A 15,596-nucleotide genomic window follows, 5' to 3' on the forward strand; every position below is an offset into this window, starting at 1 on the left:
CTGTGGTACTGGAAGCTCCGGAGGGCAGGGCCAGAGTGGTGTAAAGAGCCCTGAACGTGGAGTCTGACCTTAGTTCCAATTCCTGCCTTTACCACTTCTTAGCTGTGGGATCTGGGGGAAGTTATTTAAGCCTGTTTCCTTGTCTGTCAAGGAGACTAGTAATCTACACCCTCGGGAAGCTGGCAGGAGGATGTCCAGCAGGCTCCTCCCAGCGAAGGCACGGGCAGAACCTGCGGTAATACTTTGGGGTCACAGGGAGCCACCTGGAGGTCCATTCTGGACACGCTATGGCTTCTCAGGGTTGCTGGGGGAACTGAGATGCTTGCACAGCTCTGCAGACAGTAGGTGCTCTGTAAATAGCCACCGTTACAAGGCTAAGAATACCCCCCTGCTCTGCTGTCCTGTCCAGAAGGCCTCTGGCCAGAGATGAGGTTGACCAATCTGAACTTGGATAAAACATCTCGGCAGACCTACTCCAAACCAGACAGGCCCCAGCAGGAGGACAGGGCCACGCTTTCAGCCAACAGAGGCCCATGGCTTCTGAGTTACAGCATCATCCCCATCGTGGTGACTTGATGCATTTCCCTTCCAAGTACAAACCTGACCCAGCTTCAGGGATTCCCAGGGAAGGTAGATGCTACGCCCAAGGCAAGTCCTAGGCTGAAAGCTCTCATGGTGTCAGGAACCACCCTCTTCCATACCCACCTGGGAGCCCCTTCTCTTTCACTGTTTCTTAACTGACTCTGGGAGGCTCAGAAGTCCTCTTAGGCCTGGGGCAGGGAGAGCACAGACACCATGTACGCTGCCTGCCCCTCCCTCTTGCCCAGCACCCCTGCCCAGGCCATGCTCAATCCTTAGGTGCCAAGGCTCCCTGTGGAAGGTGGGGAAATGGTGGGGCAGGACAAGAATGGGCCCTCCCAGTGAGGGCAGAAGGGAGGTGAGAGGCAGGTGTGTAATTTGCTGCTCTCACCTCCTCCTGGTCTACACAGGGCTTTATGCCAGCACTTCCCTTAATTCTCACCTGACCACCCAGTGAGGTGAGCTACCCTGGTATCACACCTCCTTGAGGGAGGTGAGGAGGCAGAGGCCCAGTGGGGTGCAGTGATCTCTCCGAGGTCACACAGCCAGAAAAGGGCAGCAGCTGGCCTTGAATCCAGGGCCACCTGACTCCAAATTCCAGCTTCTCCCCATCTGCCACACTGAGCAAGTGCAAGGGGAGGGGAGAGAAAAGAACAGAAACCACTACTCCTCCCCCGCATCTGCCCAGGGAGATGGCCAGGCCTGGCGTAAACCCAGGGCAGATGCAGGTGGGCTTGACACTCACCTGAGCAGAAGGGGTTGGTGGGGTTAAAGTTGATGGCAAACTCATGGGAGACCTGAAATGCAGAGAAAATGATGAGCTGAAAGCCTCCTGGCCCAAACCTGGGCCCAGGCCCACCTGCTGCCAGGCAAGGCTCCCTCTGAGGGAACCTGGCTCTTTGCCACCCTGACCCCAGGTCAAGGCTACTGATACCCCTGCATCTGCTTTCACCTCCACTGCTGGGTCTGACCCACAGACAGGCCTAACCACCCTCAGTAACAGAAGAAACAGAAACTTCCACACCACCCCAATCTCTTCCGGGGGGTCAGGGCTGTCTATGCCTCCTCGCCCCCACTATAAGAGTCCCTAGGGACTTCCCTGGTGGTGCGGTGGTTGAGAATCCGCCTGCCAATGCAGGGGACTCGGGTTCAAGCCCTGGTCCAGGAAGATCCCACATTCCGCGGAGCAACTAAGCCCCTGAGCCACAACTACTGAGCCTGCGCTCTAGAGCCCGAAAGCCACAACTATTGAGCCCACGTGCCACAACTACTGAAGCCCGCACGCCTAGAGCTCAACAAGAGAAGCCACTGCAACGAGAAGCATGCGCACTGCAACAAAGAGTAGTCCCCACTCACCGCAACTAGAGTAAGCCCACAGGCAGCAACGAAGACCCAAAGCAGCCGGGGGGAAAAGAAAGAGTCCTTGAGTAGGGTGGAGATGCATCTGAGGGTGGCGGGTTCAAGGAGCAGTTGGAGTGCTCCCTCATCACCTGCTTTTACTGTGGTGGGGCTATAACTAGAGTTCCACTTCTTCAGGCTTTGAGTGCTTTCCCCCACCCTACTAATAAGCACGAGTGCTTGGAAGGGAGCCCACCTTATGCCAGCGAGCCAAACTGGGGCTTAGCTGACAACCCACTTACAGCTGGACTGGGGGATCAGGAAGCATAATGGGGCCAGAAGGGCAGGGAATAGAGAGCCCTGTCCCAGTTCCTACAGACCCAGCCCCTAGCCCGGGGGCATCATCAGAGGCTGACCCTGCACACTCCCGGATGCCCCTGGCCTACAGAGGGACTGATAACTAGACCCCATTCAGGACTGTGGGTCAGACTTCAGTGGCTGCAGAACCCAGGGCCTCAGGAGAGGCCAGAGCTCAGATGGTAGGACCATCCTCCCTCCCTCCCCTGCTGCCTCCGTCAAAACCCCCACTCGGCCCCTTCCCTGTGAACCGTGTGCCACAGTCTACGTTCAGGGCTTTGCTAGCATCCCCTCACTCCTTCCTTGCAACAATCCAACAGACAAAGGCCTGGTATTACTCCCTTTTTCTGATGTAAAACCAAGACAGAATGGACCAGAATGTTCCCCCATTTACTGAAGGGGAGAGTTGGGACTAGAACTGAAATCAGGCTGCCTCCTGAGCTCACAATCCATAAACCCACTAACCCGAGAAGGTGTTCCTCCCCTGAGGAGTTTAAATGGGAGGGTCAAGAGATGTCCAGGGGGGAGGGACCCCCACCCTCGGAGGCTGGAGGAGCGCTCCAGTCCAGGCGCAAATCCCAGGCAGACGCTTTAGCTCCGAGACACTGCAGAGGGGTGCTGGGAGGCCCTACCGAGCCCGACATCCGCATTTTACAAGTAAACTGACTGAGGCCCAGAGAGGGGAAGTCAGGTGCTGAGGCCACACAGAAGAACAGACCTGAGGCCCAGGTCCCTCAAACCTGGTAAAGGGGTTGGGCCGCTGACCTTGGGGAGCCCTTCTGGGCCAAGACGGGAAGGACTCAGCAGAGGAATTCACCCCATCACTGCCCTGTGCCTGGCAGCCTGAGGAGAAGACCCCTACCTGTTCAGGGGAATGGGCTTTTCTGTTCTTTGCTCCCTCAGCCCTAAGTGCTTGACATGGAGCCATTCCCCTGATGCCCCTCTTGGGCCCTGTTCCTACCCAGGGGCCCTCTTCACCCTGTCCCCAGCCCAGGCTCCAGGTGTGGGGGCTGGAGGTCCTTGTTGCCATGGAAACTTCATGAGCCTCTATAGTGACTAAGAGGGGGGCTTGTACAGAGGGGGCTGAGAGAGGAAAATGGTTGCCAGGGAAACAGGCCTCCCTTGGGCCAACAACTTCCTGCAAAATCAGATTTTAGGAGATTTTACAGACCAAGGGGGAAAAGCCCCCTCCTGATAGGGATGGATTAATATTCTGTTTTCTCAGCCACCCCAATTCTAACTTCTCCATTTTTTTTCCTCTATTAAGGGGAGAGTGGGGCCTGGTGGTCAAGTGGGTGGGGCTGTGGGAGGTTACCCATCTACCCTGGAGGCCTCCCAAGTCATCTACTCCACCCAGCAGCTCCACTTCACAGGTGGAAAAACTGAGGTTCAGAGGGGGCCAAGGAATGCCCAGGTCACACGAGTGAGCCACAGCAGAGCCGGGACCAGATCTGGGGGACAGGAGTTCACGTTGTCTGTAGCAGCCCAGCCCCCTCCCACACTTGCTGCCCTAGTTTGCCCGAGAAATGCCAGCAAACACGACAAGCTTCCTGGAGGCCACCCCAAGCCGATTAGGGGCCCCTGGGGACTGGCCAGCCACAGGTCTTTGCCCTGGGACTCCCTGCTGCCTTCTGACGATCAATGGTCCCGTTCACCCCACCTGGCCAGGCCCAGCCCATGGTCTTGAGTTACTTAAGAGGCTGTTCCCTCTGGTCCTGGCAGGGCAGTAGATGGTGGCATGGAGAGAGTCGAAGGGATCTCAGAGTGACCATCCTCTCTGAGCCTCAGTTTTCCCATCTATAAAGTGGGGAGAGTCATAAACTGTGCTCCTCTCCACCCCAGACCTTGTGCAGGCCTGTCCTTCAGCCTGATCCCTCTCTTCATCTGACCAACTCTGGCTCATTTTGAAAGGCCAATGTTTCCTGAGTCCCTCAGCCACTACCCAGGTCAGGGGTCCTCTTGGGGCTCACCTGGACCAGGCCCAGGGAGGGACTGAGGTCCTGAGGGCAGGCAGCTGAGTGGCACGCTCCTTCCAACTTCCCACACTCAGAGAAACAACACCTCTGCCTGCTCAGGCCCCTGGGCCCCAAATTTACTGTCAACAATCACGTACTGCATGCCTGGAGCCAGACACAGCAAGAAGGAGACCAAGTGCCCTCCCTGAGACAATGAGCAAATCAACACATACAAAGTGACCACAAAGTTCCGAGGCAGGGAGGAGGGGCCCCATGTGCGCACGCTCAAGGTAGTCCTTCTAGAGGAAATGATCTCTCGGCTAAGCAGCAGCAATGGGAAGTCAGTGAAAGGGGGCAAAAGGCCAGGGGAAGACCACATGCAAAGACCCTGAGGTAGGAACGAACAGAAGAAGGTTCATGTGGCACGGCAAGGTGAGTTAGAATGAGAGGGAAGGTGAGGGGCCAGGTCTGGCCAGCTCCAGCAGCAGGGGGAGGTGGGATAGAGCATCTGCCCTTTCCAAGCCTCGTTCCAGCATCCCTCCTGGCACCACCGGGCACTCCAGCCTGGCCAAGCCCCAGCCTCCCCAGAATTGCCCTGTGACATTTCCAAGGAGGCTTTTGCACAAGAAAACATCTCATTCAGCCAGAGTTCTTTGGAAGCTGGCTGGTGTCCTAGCAACGAGATAGTGCTGGGCCTGGCTGCACCAGCCCGCCCTGCCCCCAGTGGCATCACCGTGTCTGCCCAGAGGCCCAGCTGTGGTGCCACAGGGTCCTGCCCCCTACCATACAACAGCCAGCAGGCCACAGAGCCACTCCCTGAAATTCTAGGTGAAAACTGCCCTCTCCGGAGAGGATGTGAGGGGAACGCTCACTCTGGAAACAGCAGGGCAGACAAGAGGGGCCGTTGGCTGACATACATGTAGATTGAGGAGTCCTCTATGCCCACAGCCCCAGGCTTCTCATCAGAAGGGTAGCACATTCTGAGAACAGACATGGGAGTCCACCTGCCCAGATGGAATTCAGGCTCCCTGTTTTGAACGTAACCTTGGACAAGTCATTGAGCCTCTGTTTCTTCACCTGTAATGGACATTGTCCCTTCTCTCCATCCCTCCATCTTGCCCACCATCACCCCAGCCAGTCCCCACTCAGCAGCCAGAGTGAGCCTTCAAAAATGCCAATAACACCCCATGTAGACCCACCCATTGCTTGCTGCACGGCTGGCTCCCCACCTCTCCAGCCACATCTCTCCCCATCCCGCCCATCTTTCATGGAAAGTTCATCACGCCCACCTTCTTTCAGTTCTTCCAACTACCCTGCTCCCTCTGCCTCCCAGACTTTGCACAGGCTATTCTCTCTGCCCTGAACTCTACCTGCCACATCACCACCTCAAGTCACTCTGCGAACTCCTACTCTCCTTTACCCTCTTGGCTTAGACCTGACCTCCTCCAGGAAGCCTTCCTGATACCCCCAGGCCAGGTTGGGGCCCTCCTCTAGGGACTGCTGCCCCGTTCAGCACTGATGACACTGCCTGTCTTTAGGGCTGCCAGACAGTATACAGGATGCCCAGTTAAATTTGAATTTCAGATAAATAATGGATAATTTTTTAGTTTAAGTATGTCCCAGGCAATATTTAGGACATACTTAAACAACTTGTTTATATGAAATTCAAACTTAACTGGGTATCCTGTATTTTTATTTGCTAAATCTAGCATCTTCCCCACCTGACTGGGGTACCAGGGGACAGATATCATAACTTATTCCTTGTTCTAGCCCCACTGCCTGCACGAGGTTCAGGCTGAGAAATGCGTGTGGGTTTGGGGTAAACGCAGAGAAGGCAGGGCAGCTGGGCCATAGCCCAACCTTTCCAAAGCAGATCCCAGAGAGGCCATACATGCAAATCCCATCTCAGCCAAAAGGAAAACAGTCTGGCTTCACTTACCTTCCAGTCTGGGGGTAACTGCGCCCCAAAGCCAAGAGCTGGAAACATCTTATCACTAATCAGAGAAAGGAGAAAAAAATACTATGAGACAACCAGACGGGGCCTCATCTACCCACGCTCACCCTCCCAACCCCCTACCCAGGGCTGGGCCCACTCTGCCTTGCATACCTCCACAGACAAAAAGAAAAAGCTCACCACCTCTAGAAAAAGCTCTGTTTGAATGATCTATTGAGCCCAAACCCACTTCTGGGTATCTGGTGAATAAAAGGCTTGACACCTATGGCAGACATTGCTAATCAACCACAGCACTCCTAACCATGGGCCTGAGTACAGCTTCTAGATTCTTCTCAAACGGGGACCTTGGCAATCACTAAACCACAGTCATGATGCAAGTGAAATGTACTGGCTGTTTCTTGACGTCCCTTTTATGGCTGGGAAAAATTCTAAAATGAGAACACTGGCTTGGCGTTCAAGACCCTTCATCATCTAGCCCAAGAGCCTAGTCTCATTTTCTACCTGCCCTCCCTCATTCCCCACTCCCCCAGCCCTGGCCACTGGCTACTCACTGTTCCCCAAACACACAGGGCATCTTCATGCTCCAACTTCAATCCTACTGCACCCCTTCTTGAACTACCTCTCCCAATCTGTTCCCTGTGGCAAACTCCTACTCATCCTCTAAGGCCCAATTCAAATGGCCCATTCTCTGTGGGTTTCCCTGAGACCCCAGGATGCCTCTCTCTTTGGTGCTCCCATAGCTCCTGTCTCACATGTAAACTGGTCTCTTGGAACCCCACTGATTTCTTCCCTATCTTCCTCCTCGAATGGGATCTCCCTGAGGGCAGGGACTGTATCTCATTTGTTCATTCATTCAACATGTATTTATTGAAGAATCCTCTGGCTGCTGTGTGGAGGACAAACTGTCAGGGACTAGGGCAGAAGCAGGAAGACCAGTGAGAAGGTTACTGAACCGCTCTGGGCAGGAGGTGATGGTGGCTCAAACAGGCTGGTAGCAGTAGGGGTGGGAGAAGAGGCTGGATTCAAGCATATTTTGAAAGGATTTCCTGAAGGAATGATGGGGGAGATGAGGGAAAGAAAGGAAGTGAAGGGTTTTCAGTGAGTGGTAGTGCCTCTCCCTGAGATGGGGAAGAGGGTAAGAGGGGTAGGGGTGGAGCAAGTGTCCAGTAACACCTGAATGCCCATGAGAAGGCTCAGCAAAGGGGCTGAGTGGGTAGCTGGATACAAGGGTCTCTGGAGCAGCAACAGCAGGCTCCTCCACCCGACCATGCAGGTGGGGACTTCCACCTCCCCTGCTCTGCATGCCGTACCTCTCTTAATGTGGCCTGGGGTCACAGCCACCCCTTAGGCCCTGAGCCCCCTGGGAGTCAGAAGCTGCACCTTAGGCTGCCTCTCTCAAGGAGGCTGAAGTGCACACAGGATTCCTGAGCCTGCTCTTGTTCCTACCAAATTTGTGGGACCTGCTCCTTTCTCCCCTGCTCCCCATGTGTCCTCCTGGTCATTCCACACTCTGATCTGGAGGTCCAAACAAGCATCATCTGTGACAATGACATCACAACCCTCATGTGACTTCTGGATCCTCCAAGGCCCTCTTGACTTTGCATCTGGCCCAGCCTGTTGGTGGCCACACCCTCTACACAGCTTTCCCTGACTCTCCACTGTCCCCACCCCACCCAAAGATCTCCAGGAAGCGTGGTCATGGGAAGAGGATCCACACATGCTGGCTGCTCCTCTGAAGTTCCCAACAGGAGTGAGACTGTTAGACCATTAGGTGGCGGGTACAGGAATCAAAATGTCTGAGTTCCAGTTCCTTGATCTGGGTGACTTTGGATAAATTCTCTGTCTACATCCTAGGCCTGTTTTCCCCCAGCTCTAACAGTGGAGGTTGCAGCAATAGCAAACAAATTTCATTTTCTATCCTGACTCATTTTCTTACTCGGTGTACCGTGTGGAGAAGGATCTCAGTATGGATCTGGGCTCAGTAAGTCAGAGATCAGCAGTTGATTAGCAATGTCTGCCACAGGTATGCACAGGTAACTGCATGCATGTCCTATGCTACTCATTCCTAGGTTTGATGATCTCTGGGTCCCTTCTAGCTTTGAAAAGCTGAACTTCCCAGGATGGATGGAGCCCAAGCTGACTAGTCAGAGTCCCTCCCCAAGCTTACCTGTCATAGTCCTGAATGATCTGCCCAACAGCCCAGATGGCTGACAAATATTCATTGGTGCCCATGGGGTTGATATAGTGCAAAGAGGAAGGGTCGAGGGGATTTCCATTGGAGGCTGTGAAGTCTATCCCAACCTGCAGAGTGGGGGAAAAGGCCACCCAGTGTGGTCAGAGACTCCAGCTCCCTGTCTCACCTCCAGGGAACAGACAGGCTGATGGGACACAGGAAGCCCACTTCATCTCCCAGCCCTGACCCACCCTTCCAAAAGATGGTCCAAAACCTGGAAACTGTCTGACTGTATTACTCCTCTGGCTCTAATGCCGTCTGTGGCTCCCTGTTGCCCAAGCATAGTCTATTGCCCAGATGTGACACAAAGCCAACTTACAGCCCCAAATTCCTTTTCCCCCCTCACTGTCCCAACCCACACACTCATCTACTCCCATTTCGAGGCCTTTTTTCACTCTCTGCAGGGGAGGGGGGCTGTGGTGACCAGTGGGGTTACAGGTCAACAAGGCCAATCCTCTGCACCTCCTTATAGTCCTGCAGATGACTTCCAGCCCCCATGGGATCAGAAGCAGTGATAGAGAGCAGGGAGGCTAGGTGGGAGGTGGGCAGAGTATGGGACCCTGGCAGGAGTTCTCCTCTGGGCTTGAGGCCCCCCTTCGGGTGAGGAACGGGAGAAGTCTATGGGGCATACACTCCAGGCCACCGGCAGAGTGACAATTCATTCTTCCAATGAGCATATACTGAGCAGGTGCTATGTGCCGGGCACTGAGTGATACACCGAGGGTGGAGGGAAAAAAAAAAAACAGTGGCCCCGCACTCAGGACACTCACAGTCACTAGTTGCTAGTGGGACAGGGACAAGTGAAAAATACTTAAGAAAATTCAGAGTGGCGAGTGCCCTGAAGATAATAGAACAGGAGAAGTGACGAGGAACAGGAGGCATCAGGGGGAGGTGACCTCTGTGTCACAGCCTGCAGGATGGCAGGGCAGCAGCCGAGAAGTTTCTGGGGAAGAGCATTCCAGGCAGTGGGAACAGCAAATGCAAAGCCCCAAGACAGAGCAGAGCTTAGTGTGTTGGGGGAGGATCAGTGTGGACGGAGCTGAGTGAGCAAGGATGAGGGCATAGCAGATGAGGCAGGAAGGGAAGTGGGGAGGAATTTGGCTTTTTTTCCTTCTGAGGAAGTGTAACCAGTGACATTCTGAGGGCTGGGCAGCCAGGCCCTGACCTGCAGCTAAGCCCTGACTCAGGCCCATCCACCTATACCCTCTCCTCTGGCCAGACACACCCCTTGCCCTGGGGAGGATCCTTCCTGAAGTTTATCCCAAGTCCCTCCTGCTGCAATCATGGCCCAAGCCCTTAGGGAGGATCCTCACTGGGGTGGGCTGGGATGGGGGAGAGCCTTACAGTGAACATGAGCTGGCAGCCTCCCAGGATGTAGTCCAGGAAGGAGTAGTCCCGGTTTATCTGGAAGAAATCAGAGGGGTGAGTGGGCCCCTGCCCTGTACCTGAGGGCTCGCCTTCACTTGGCCACACTCCACAGATGACCTTTGGGGAGTTGTTGCTCTGTGCCCTGACAGGGGTCAAGGAGGCGGAAAAAGGCAGATGGACCTGATCTGATTACAACAAAACCCAAATCCCTCTATAACAAAGCACTCAGAGCAATGGTTACCAATAGGTGGGACACACACACACACACACACACACACACACACACACACACACACACACACGCATGATGAGTCCAGGCAGTGTCTCTCTCACACACACACACGCATGATGAGTCCAGGCAGTGTCTCTCTCTCTCTCTCTCTCTCTCACACACACACACACACACACGCATGATGAGTCCAGGCAGTGTGTCTCTCTCTCACACACACACGATGAGTCCAGGCAGTGTCTCTCTCACACACACACACACATGATGAGTCCAGGCAGTGTCTCACACACACACGCATGATGAGTCCAGGCAGTGTCTCTCTCTCTCTCACATACACACACAAGCATGATGAGTCCAGGCAGTGTCTCTCTCTCACACACACACACACACACGCATGAGTCCAGGCAGTGTCACACACACACACACACACACACACACACACACACACACGATGAGTCCAGGCAGTGTCTCTCACACAGACACACACACACACACACGCGTGATGAGTCCAGGCAGTGTCCCAGGGCCCAGTGTAGCCCTTACCAACCTCAACTTTGAACAGAGAGATGCCAGGCCTCTGGCTCAAGGCCTTCTGCTGTAAATTAATAATTAATAAAGCTGCTGAAACATGGTTTGTTTGGATGGTCTTTGCCTCCTTTTGGCAAAGGATACTGGCCTTCCAATTTTGGTGGCGTTAGAAAGGTTCCTTTCAAAATAAATGTATTCAAGTAAAAAAAGACACCAAAATGGGGGGAGGAGGGGCTGAATACAAAACATAATAAGGCAGGTGGAAAAAATCATGAAGAGGGATGTGAATGACCCAAGTTTCAGAAACAAGGACCCGAAATCATGATGCTGCAACCTGCCAGCTTAACTTCTACAGGGCACTGCTACGTTGTGACCTCACTGAATGCTCACGTAAATCCTAGTCTCCAGACAAGGAAACTGAGGCCTGGGGTTGGCCAGCTGGTAGAGAGAGTGCCAGGACTTGGAACCTTCAGGCCCAGCATCCAGGGTCCTTGCTGCTCTGGCCTGGGCTGCCTTCCTTAACGTTCTACCTGATTCCAGCAGATACGTGGCCACCAGATATCCAGGGGGGCCTGGCCCCTGACCTCAGCCTGGCCACTGCCGGTGCAAACTTCATTGTCTTTGTGGACTTCAGTGGCCCCAGTTACACCACGGGCCAGTAACCTCAGCCCTCACTAGTGTCACTGCCAGAGCACAGGTCACCCTGGCCTGATATCCTCTGCCCCTCTGATGCTGAACAGGCAATGGGCAAGCCTGGGAAGCAGTAACTCCCTATAGTTACGCTCCAACAAGGAAACCCTGGAAGGTCATCGCATGCCCTCCTTGACTTCCACAAAGGAATGTGATATGAGACTAACACTTTACATGCTTATCTTGTTAACCTTCCCATTCTATAGATGAGGAGACTGAGGCCCAGAGAGGTTAAGCTCAGGTCACAGTGCCAGGACATGGCAGAACCAGGATTTGAACCCAGGCCTTGCCGGCTCCAAACCCAACGCTCTGTCTCTTGTGCAGCGATATACCTCTGTGTGACCCCCAAACCGGGACTGTGCCCCATGCCCACCCATGCTGGCTCACCTTGCAGGAACGCAGGATAATGATGCCCGAGTTTTTATAGTTCTTCTTCTTCTTCTGCTTCTTGGGGTTGATACACTCAAACTCCCGCTGGGCAACACAGAAGAAAGAGGAGCTCAGCTTGGGGCTTCTGTGGGGACTGACCCTCTCCTGGGCCCCAGAATCTACTCCACAGGGGCAGCATGCCTCCTCCAGGAAGCCCCCCACCCCAGAAATGTTTCCTGCCACCTTAGGCTCATGCCAAGCTATATCTGCCCAAGGTCAGAAGATGTGCATCTGCCCTCCATCCCCAGACAACTCATCCATGTCATGTCCACTCATGCACCCAGAACTGTTGCCCAGAGCCTGGCTTCTCAGAGTTAAATAGACAGCTCCCCCAAGTACTCACTATGCACTAGGTACTTTACCTGTTTAATCTCATTTAATTCCCACTCTACTCTTCTGCCTCCACTTGACAGATGGGGAAACTGAGGCTCAGAGAGATTAAATGTCTTGCTCAAGGTCATAAGGCAGAGAGGTGGGATCTGGGCCCCAGTCTGCCTGATTCAAAAACCTGTGCCCCTTCCCCATCCCCTGCCGAGGTCCTGGGGTCACGCACATGTGCACATCTTACCGGGATGCCGTCACGAGCCTCACACATCTGTGACACCGAGGTCTGGAACTCACCGATGAAGTCATGGCCCCCGTCGTTGTCATAGTCATAGCACATAACCTGGAGTGGGTCCAGCGAGTCACCCCAGAGCTGCCCCACAGGAGGCACTCGCCAGCTCCTCTCAGCTCCCTGAGCAAATCCCATGCCTTTTTTGGGGGGTGGTACCTCCCTCTCCCCTCCAGATCTGACTAGCTGGCTTGGGATGATGCCGGTAGCTCCTGAACCGCCTCCTGCAGGAAGCCTTCCATGATTGCCGGGAAAAGGAGAAAGGGTGCCCACTCTAGTAATGGAGGCCATTCCCTCTGGAGCAGGAAGCTGCACACCTCACACACCTGACACTGGGCTGCTAATCTATCTTGGGTGGTGGCCCACCTGGCCTCATGGGCCATGGTCTGGAGTCCTCCCTAGACTGCTAATTTTTTCCTGAGATGGGCACAAAAAGTCCCAGCTTGATATGCTCTCTAACTTAGCTGCCATGACACTCCTAGAAGGAAGGCAGGAATTGTTGTACCCATTGTACTGATGGGTAAACTGAGGCCTTGAGTGGGAAGCACTTGCCCAAAGTCTCACAGTGGCAGTAGTAGACCCAGAACTAGACCCCAAGTTTCCTGGTGCCCTGCCTGGGGATCCCTACATGGTCTCAGGGCCTCGCCCCACCTCGTCTGCTCTCAGACACGGCCCCTGAGGACTTAGGGCTTTCAGAGACTAGTAATCATCACCTTCATCACAGCAACAACACTTGGCTGTTTCCAAGGTGATTCTGCATTCATTATCCTAGCTAGCAGAACACAGCCCTCCGGAAAAAAAGAGCAGTCACTCTGTTCCCATTTGAGACAAGGGAATCACAGAGATGAGGGCCCTGCCCAGATCACTCAGAGGGTCAGGCAGACCTGGGACAAGGACTCAGGTCTCCTGCCCCTCCCCCCACAAGGGTTCTTTTTCCAGAGCTTTGCCAAGGCACCCCCAGGAAGCCTCAGGTAACCAGAGGCCAGAGCTGGTAGGGTGGGCAGCAGGGTTCCCATAGCCCCCCTCACCTGAATGGGCTTCTCCACGTCCCCATCACACAGGGACACCAATGGCACAGTGAATGGCTTCCACACGGGGTCCAGAGTGTACTTGATCACCTGCAGGACAGTGAGAGGCAAGGGTGAACTCAGGCCCAGGGCCAGTACAGCTCTGGGGTGGGGCCAGCCCAACGGGACAGGGAGTGGCAAGGTGGAGAGACCCACAGCCATGCCTCTGGGGATGGAAGTGAGCATCCCTGTGATGGGGAGGGAACAAGTCCTTTAGGGGCCAGTTTGGGTTTTCCTGTGTACCGCAGGGCTGTGACTGCCTAGCCCCGTCCTGAGCTGTTGGGTGTGGCTGGACTACAGACCCACTGGCTCAGAGACCCCTGGAGCCCCACACACCCACCTCAGTCCTGTGGACCAGCATCCACTTGCCATCACCTCCTGGTTTATAAAACTCGAGAAATGGGTCTGACTTCCCAAAGAGGTCCTGGAGGAAGCGGGAGGATGTGGGTGAGGAAGGCATAATTCCACCGGATTCAGATGGGGTGGGGGTGTGGCCCCACTGCCTCCCACACCTGGCGTCAGGAGTGAGGGCTGTGGGCAGAGCCAGCCTGGCCCCTCTCCCCTCAGCCTCTGCAGGGCTCAGCAGACGCCCAGGGCAGTTGCAGCCCCCTGGGACCAAGCAGCAGCCCCGGGAGAAACTGCCCCATCCTGGGGTTACCAGAGCTTGGGCTCAGAGACCCTAAGACCTGGAGCCTGTAGACGTTACAATTCCAGCATCTTCAGTGGGGCAGGACGTCAAGAGGGAGATTGTTCCCAGGGCAGAGGGAGGCACCCAGCAGGATGGGATTTTAATTCATTTTAGTGGGATTCTGAAAAACTGAAACTATCCTAGCAGAAGAGTCCTTTAAAACTCCATTTATTTAAGCAAACATGGACTCTAAAGAGGCTATATTCAAGAGGGGGAAACATAAAATAAATGAGTAAGTAATACACATGAGGCAGCAATTAGTGTTAAGGAGACAAAGGAGGAGGGGGCGGGATATCAGGGACCACTGCAATTTCAGGGAAGGCCTCACTAGGAGGTGACATGGAGGTGAGAGAGGGGCCTGTCATGAGAATATTCAGGGTAAAGAACATCCCAGGCAGAAAAGACAGCAAGTGCAAAGGTCCTGAGGCAGGACGGTGCCTGGTTTAATCCTAGGACAATGAAGAGGCTGATTTGGCTAAAACAGAATGAAAGTAGGGAATGCAGAAGGGGTGAGGTCAGGGAGTCGGGGGGAGCTGAGGACACATCAGGTGGGGTCCTGTAGGTTACTGTAAGGACCCTAGCATTTACACTACGTGGGATGGGGAGCCCCAACGAGTGGGTTTCCAGCCATGTCTTGAATATCTCTAAGTGATAGGAAACTCACTACCTCAGTGGTGAAGCAGTCCTAATTTGGGGTGGCAGGAGGGCCGTGTGCTATGGACTTGTCCCTGGAGGGGCAATGAAGGTGGTGGCCAGAACCCCCAGGCCACACAACCCCAGGGCTGGGGGAGGGTTCCTGCTCCTTGATGGAAAGCCCCCTCCCTTGCCTGCCTCACCTTCTTGTCCAGCTTCCTGCCCACCAGGCTCAGCGTGATGACCCGATTGTCTGAAAGCTCCTGGGCAGCAATCTGTAAGGCCAGAGGAACGTCGGGGGTCGGGGTCTATCCTGAGACTCCCTTTGGCCTCCGTTCAGGCAGGCTGGACACAGGTTGCCCCAGGAGTCAATTCTCCAGGGCTAGGAGGGGAGTGGTGGGGAAGAGTAGTGCCAGGTGACCTGGGACGAGTCTCTCGTCTTCCTCAAACCTCAGTTTCCATCTTCTGGAAGATGGGGGTAATAACCCTTCTGGATATGAGGAATCAGAAAGTGACCCCAATGTGGCTCAAGAGATGGGCCATGAGATGGTGCGGGGGGGGGGGATGAAGCAGGGACCAAACATGGAGGGTGGTCTTGAGCCCTAGAGAGAGGCTCTGGGCCAGCGAGCAGCCTGACAGACTCTCTCATGTCCCCACTGCAGATCCAGGGAGCACACACAACCACCTCAAAACACCAAGGTGTCGGAAATTCTAACAACTGCACTGTGCAGCCAGGGAAACTGAGGCCCAGGGCAGGCAAGGGACCACCCGAGCTCTTCTCTGCTGTCTCATCAGCTCACACCACTCATCTATCCTCCATGCCCTCCCCATCAGCCATGGCCCTCTGCCCCAGGCCAGCCAGTGATGCACCACCTGGGTGACCTCGAGGCTGCCATCTACCCTCTCTGGGCCTCTTCCTCTCACCTCCCCAGAGT

General features: G+C 54.7%; 1 protein-coding gene across 1 annotated transcript in view; it reads right to left on the reverse strand.

The window, feature by feature from the left end:
• The window catches only part of CPNE2 (copine 2), a 51,845-nt gene that overhangs the window by 9,524 nt on the left and 26,725 nt on the right, over positions 1–15,596 (reverse strand). Inside the window, exons 5-13 of the mRNA XM_027119847.1 lie at positions 14,865–14,936; positions 13,681–13,764; positions 13,302–13,391; positions 12,229–12,327; positions 11,619–11,705; positions 9,761–9,820; positions 8,351–8,484; positions 6,169–6,223; positions 1,325–1,376 (exon numbers count right to left, since the gene is read on the reverse strand). Coding sequence (XP_026975648.1) covers positions 1,325–1,376; positions 6,169–6,223; positions 8,351–8,484; positions 9,761–9,820; positions 11,619–11,705; positions 12,229–12,327; positions 13,302–13,391; positions 13,681–13,764; positions 14,865–14,936 — 733 coding nt within the window. The remainder of the gene's footprint in view (positions 1–1,324; positions 1,377–6,168; positions 6,224–8,350; positions 8,485–9,760; positions 9,821–11,618; positions 11,706–12,228; positions 12,328–13,301; positions 13,392–13,680; positions 13,765–14,864; positions 14,937–15,596) is intronic.

This window comes from Aethalodelphis obliquidens, unplaced genomic scaffold (assembly GCF_003676395.1).
Source record: "Aethalodelphis obliquidens isolate GAN/ISIS:26980383/991018 unplaced genomic scaffold, ASM367639v1 scaffold20, whole genome shotgun sequence".
NCBI classification, from domain to species: Eukaryota; Metazoa; Chordata; class Mammalia; order Artiodactyla; family Delphinidae; genus Aethalodelphis; species Aethalodelphis obliquidens.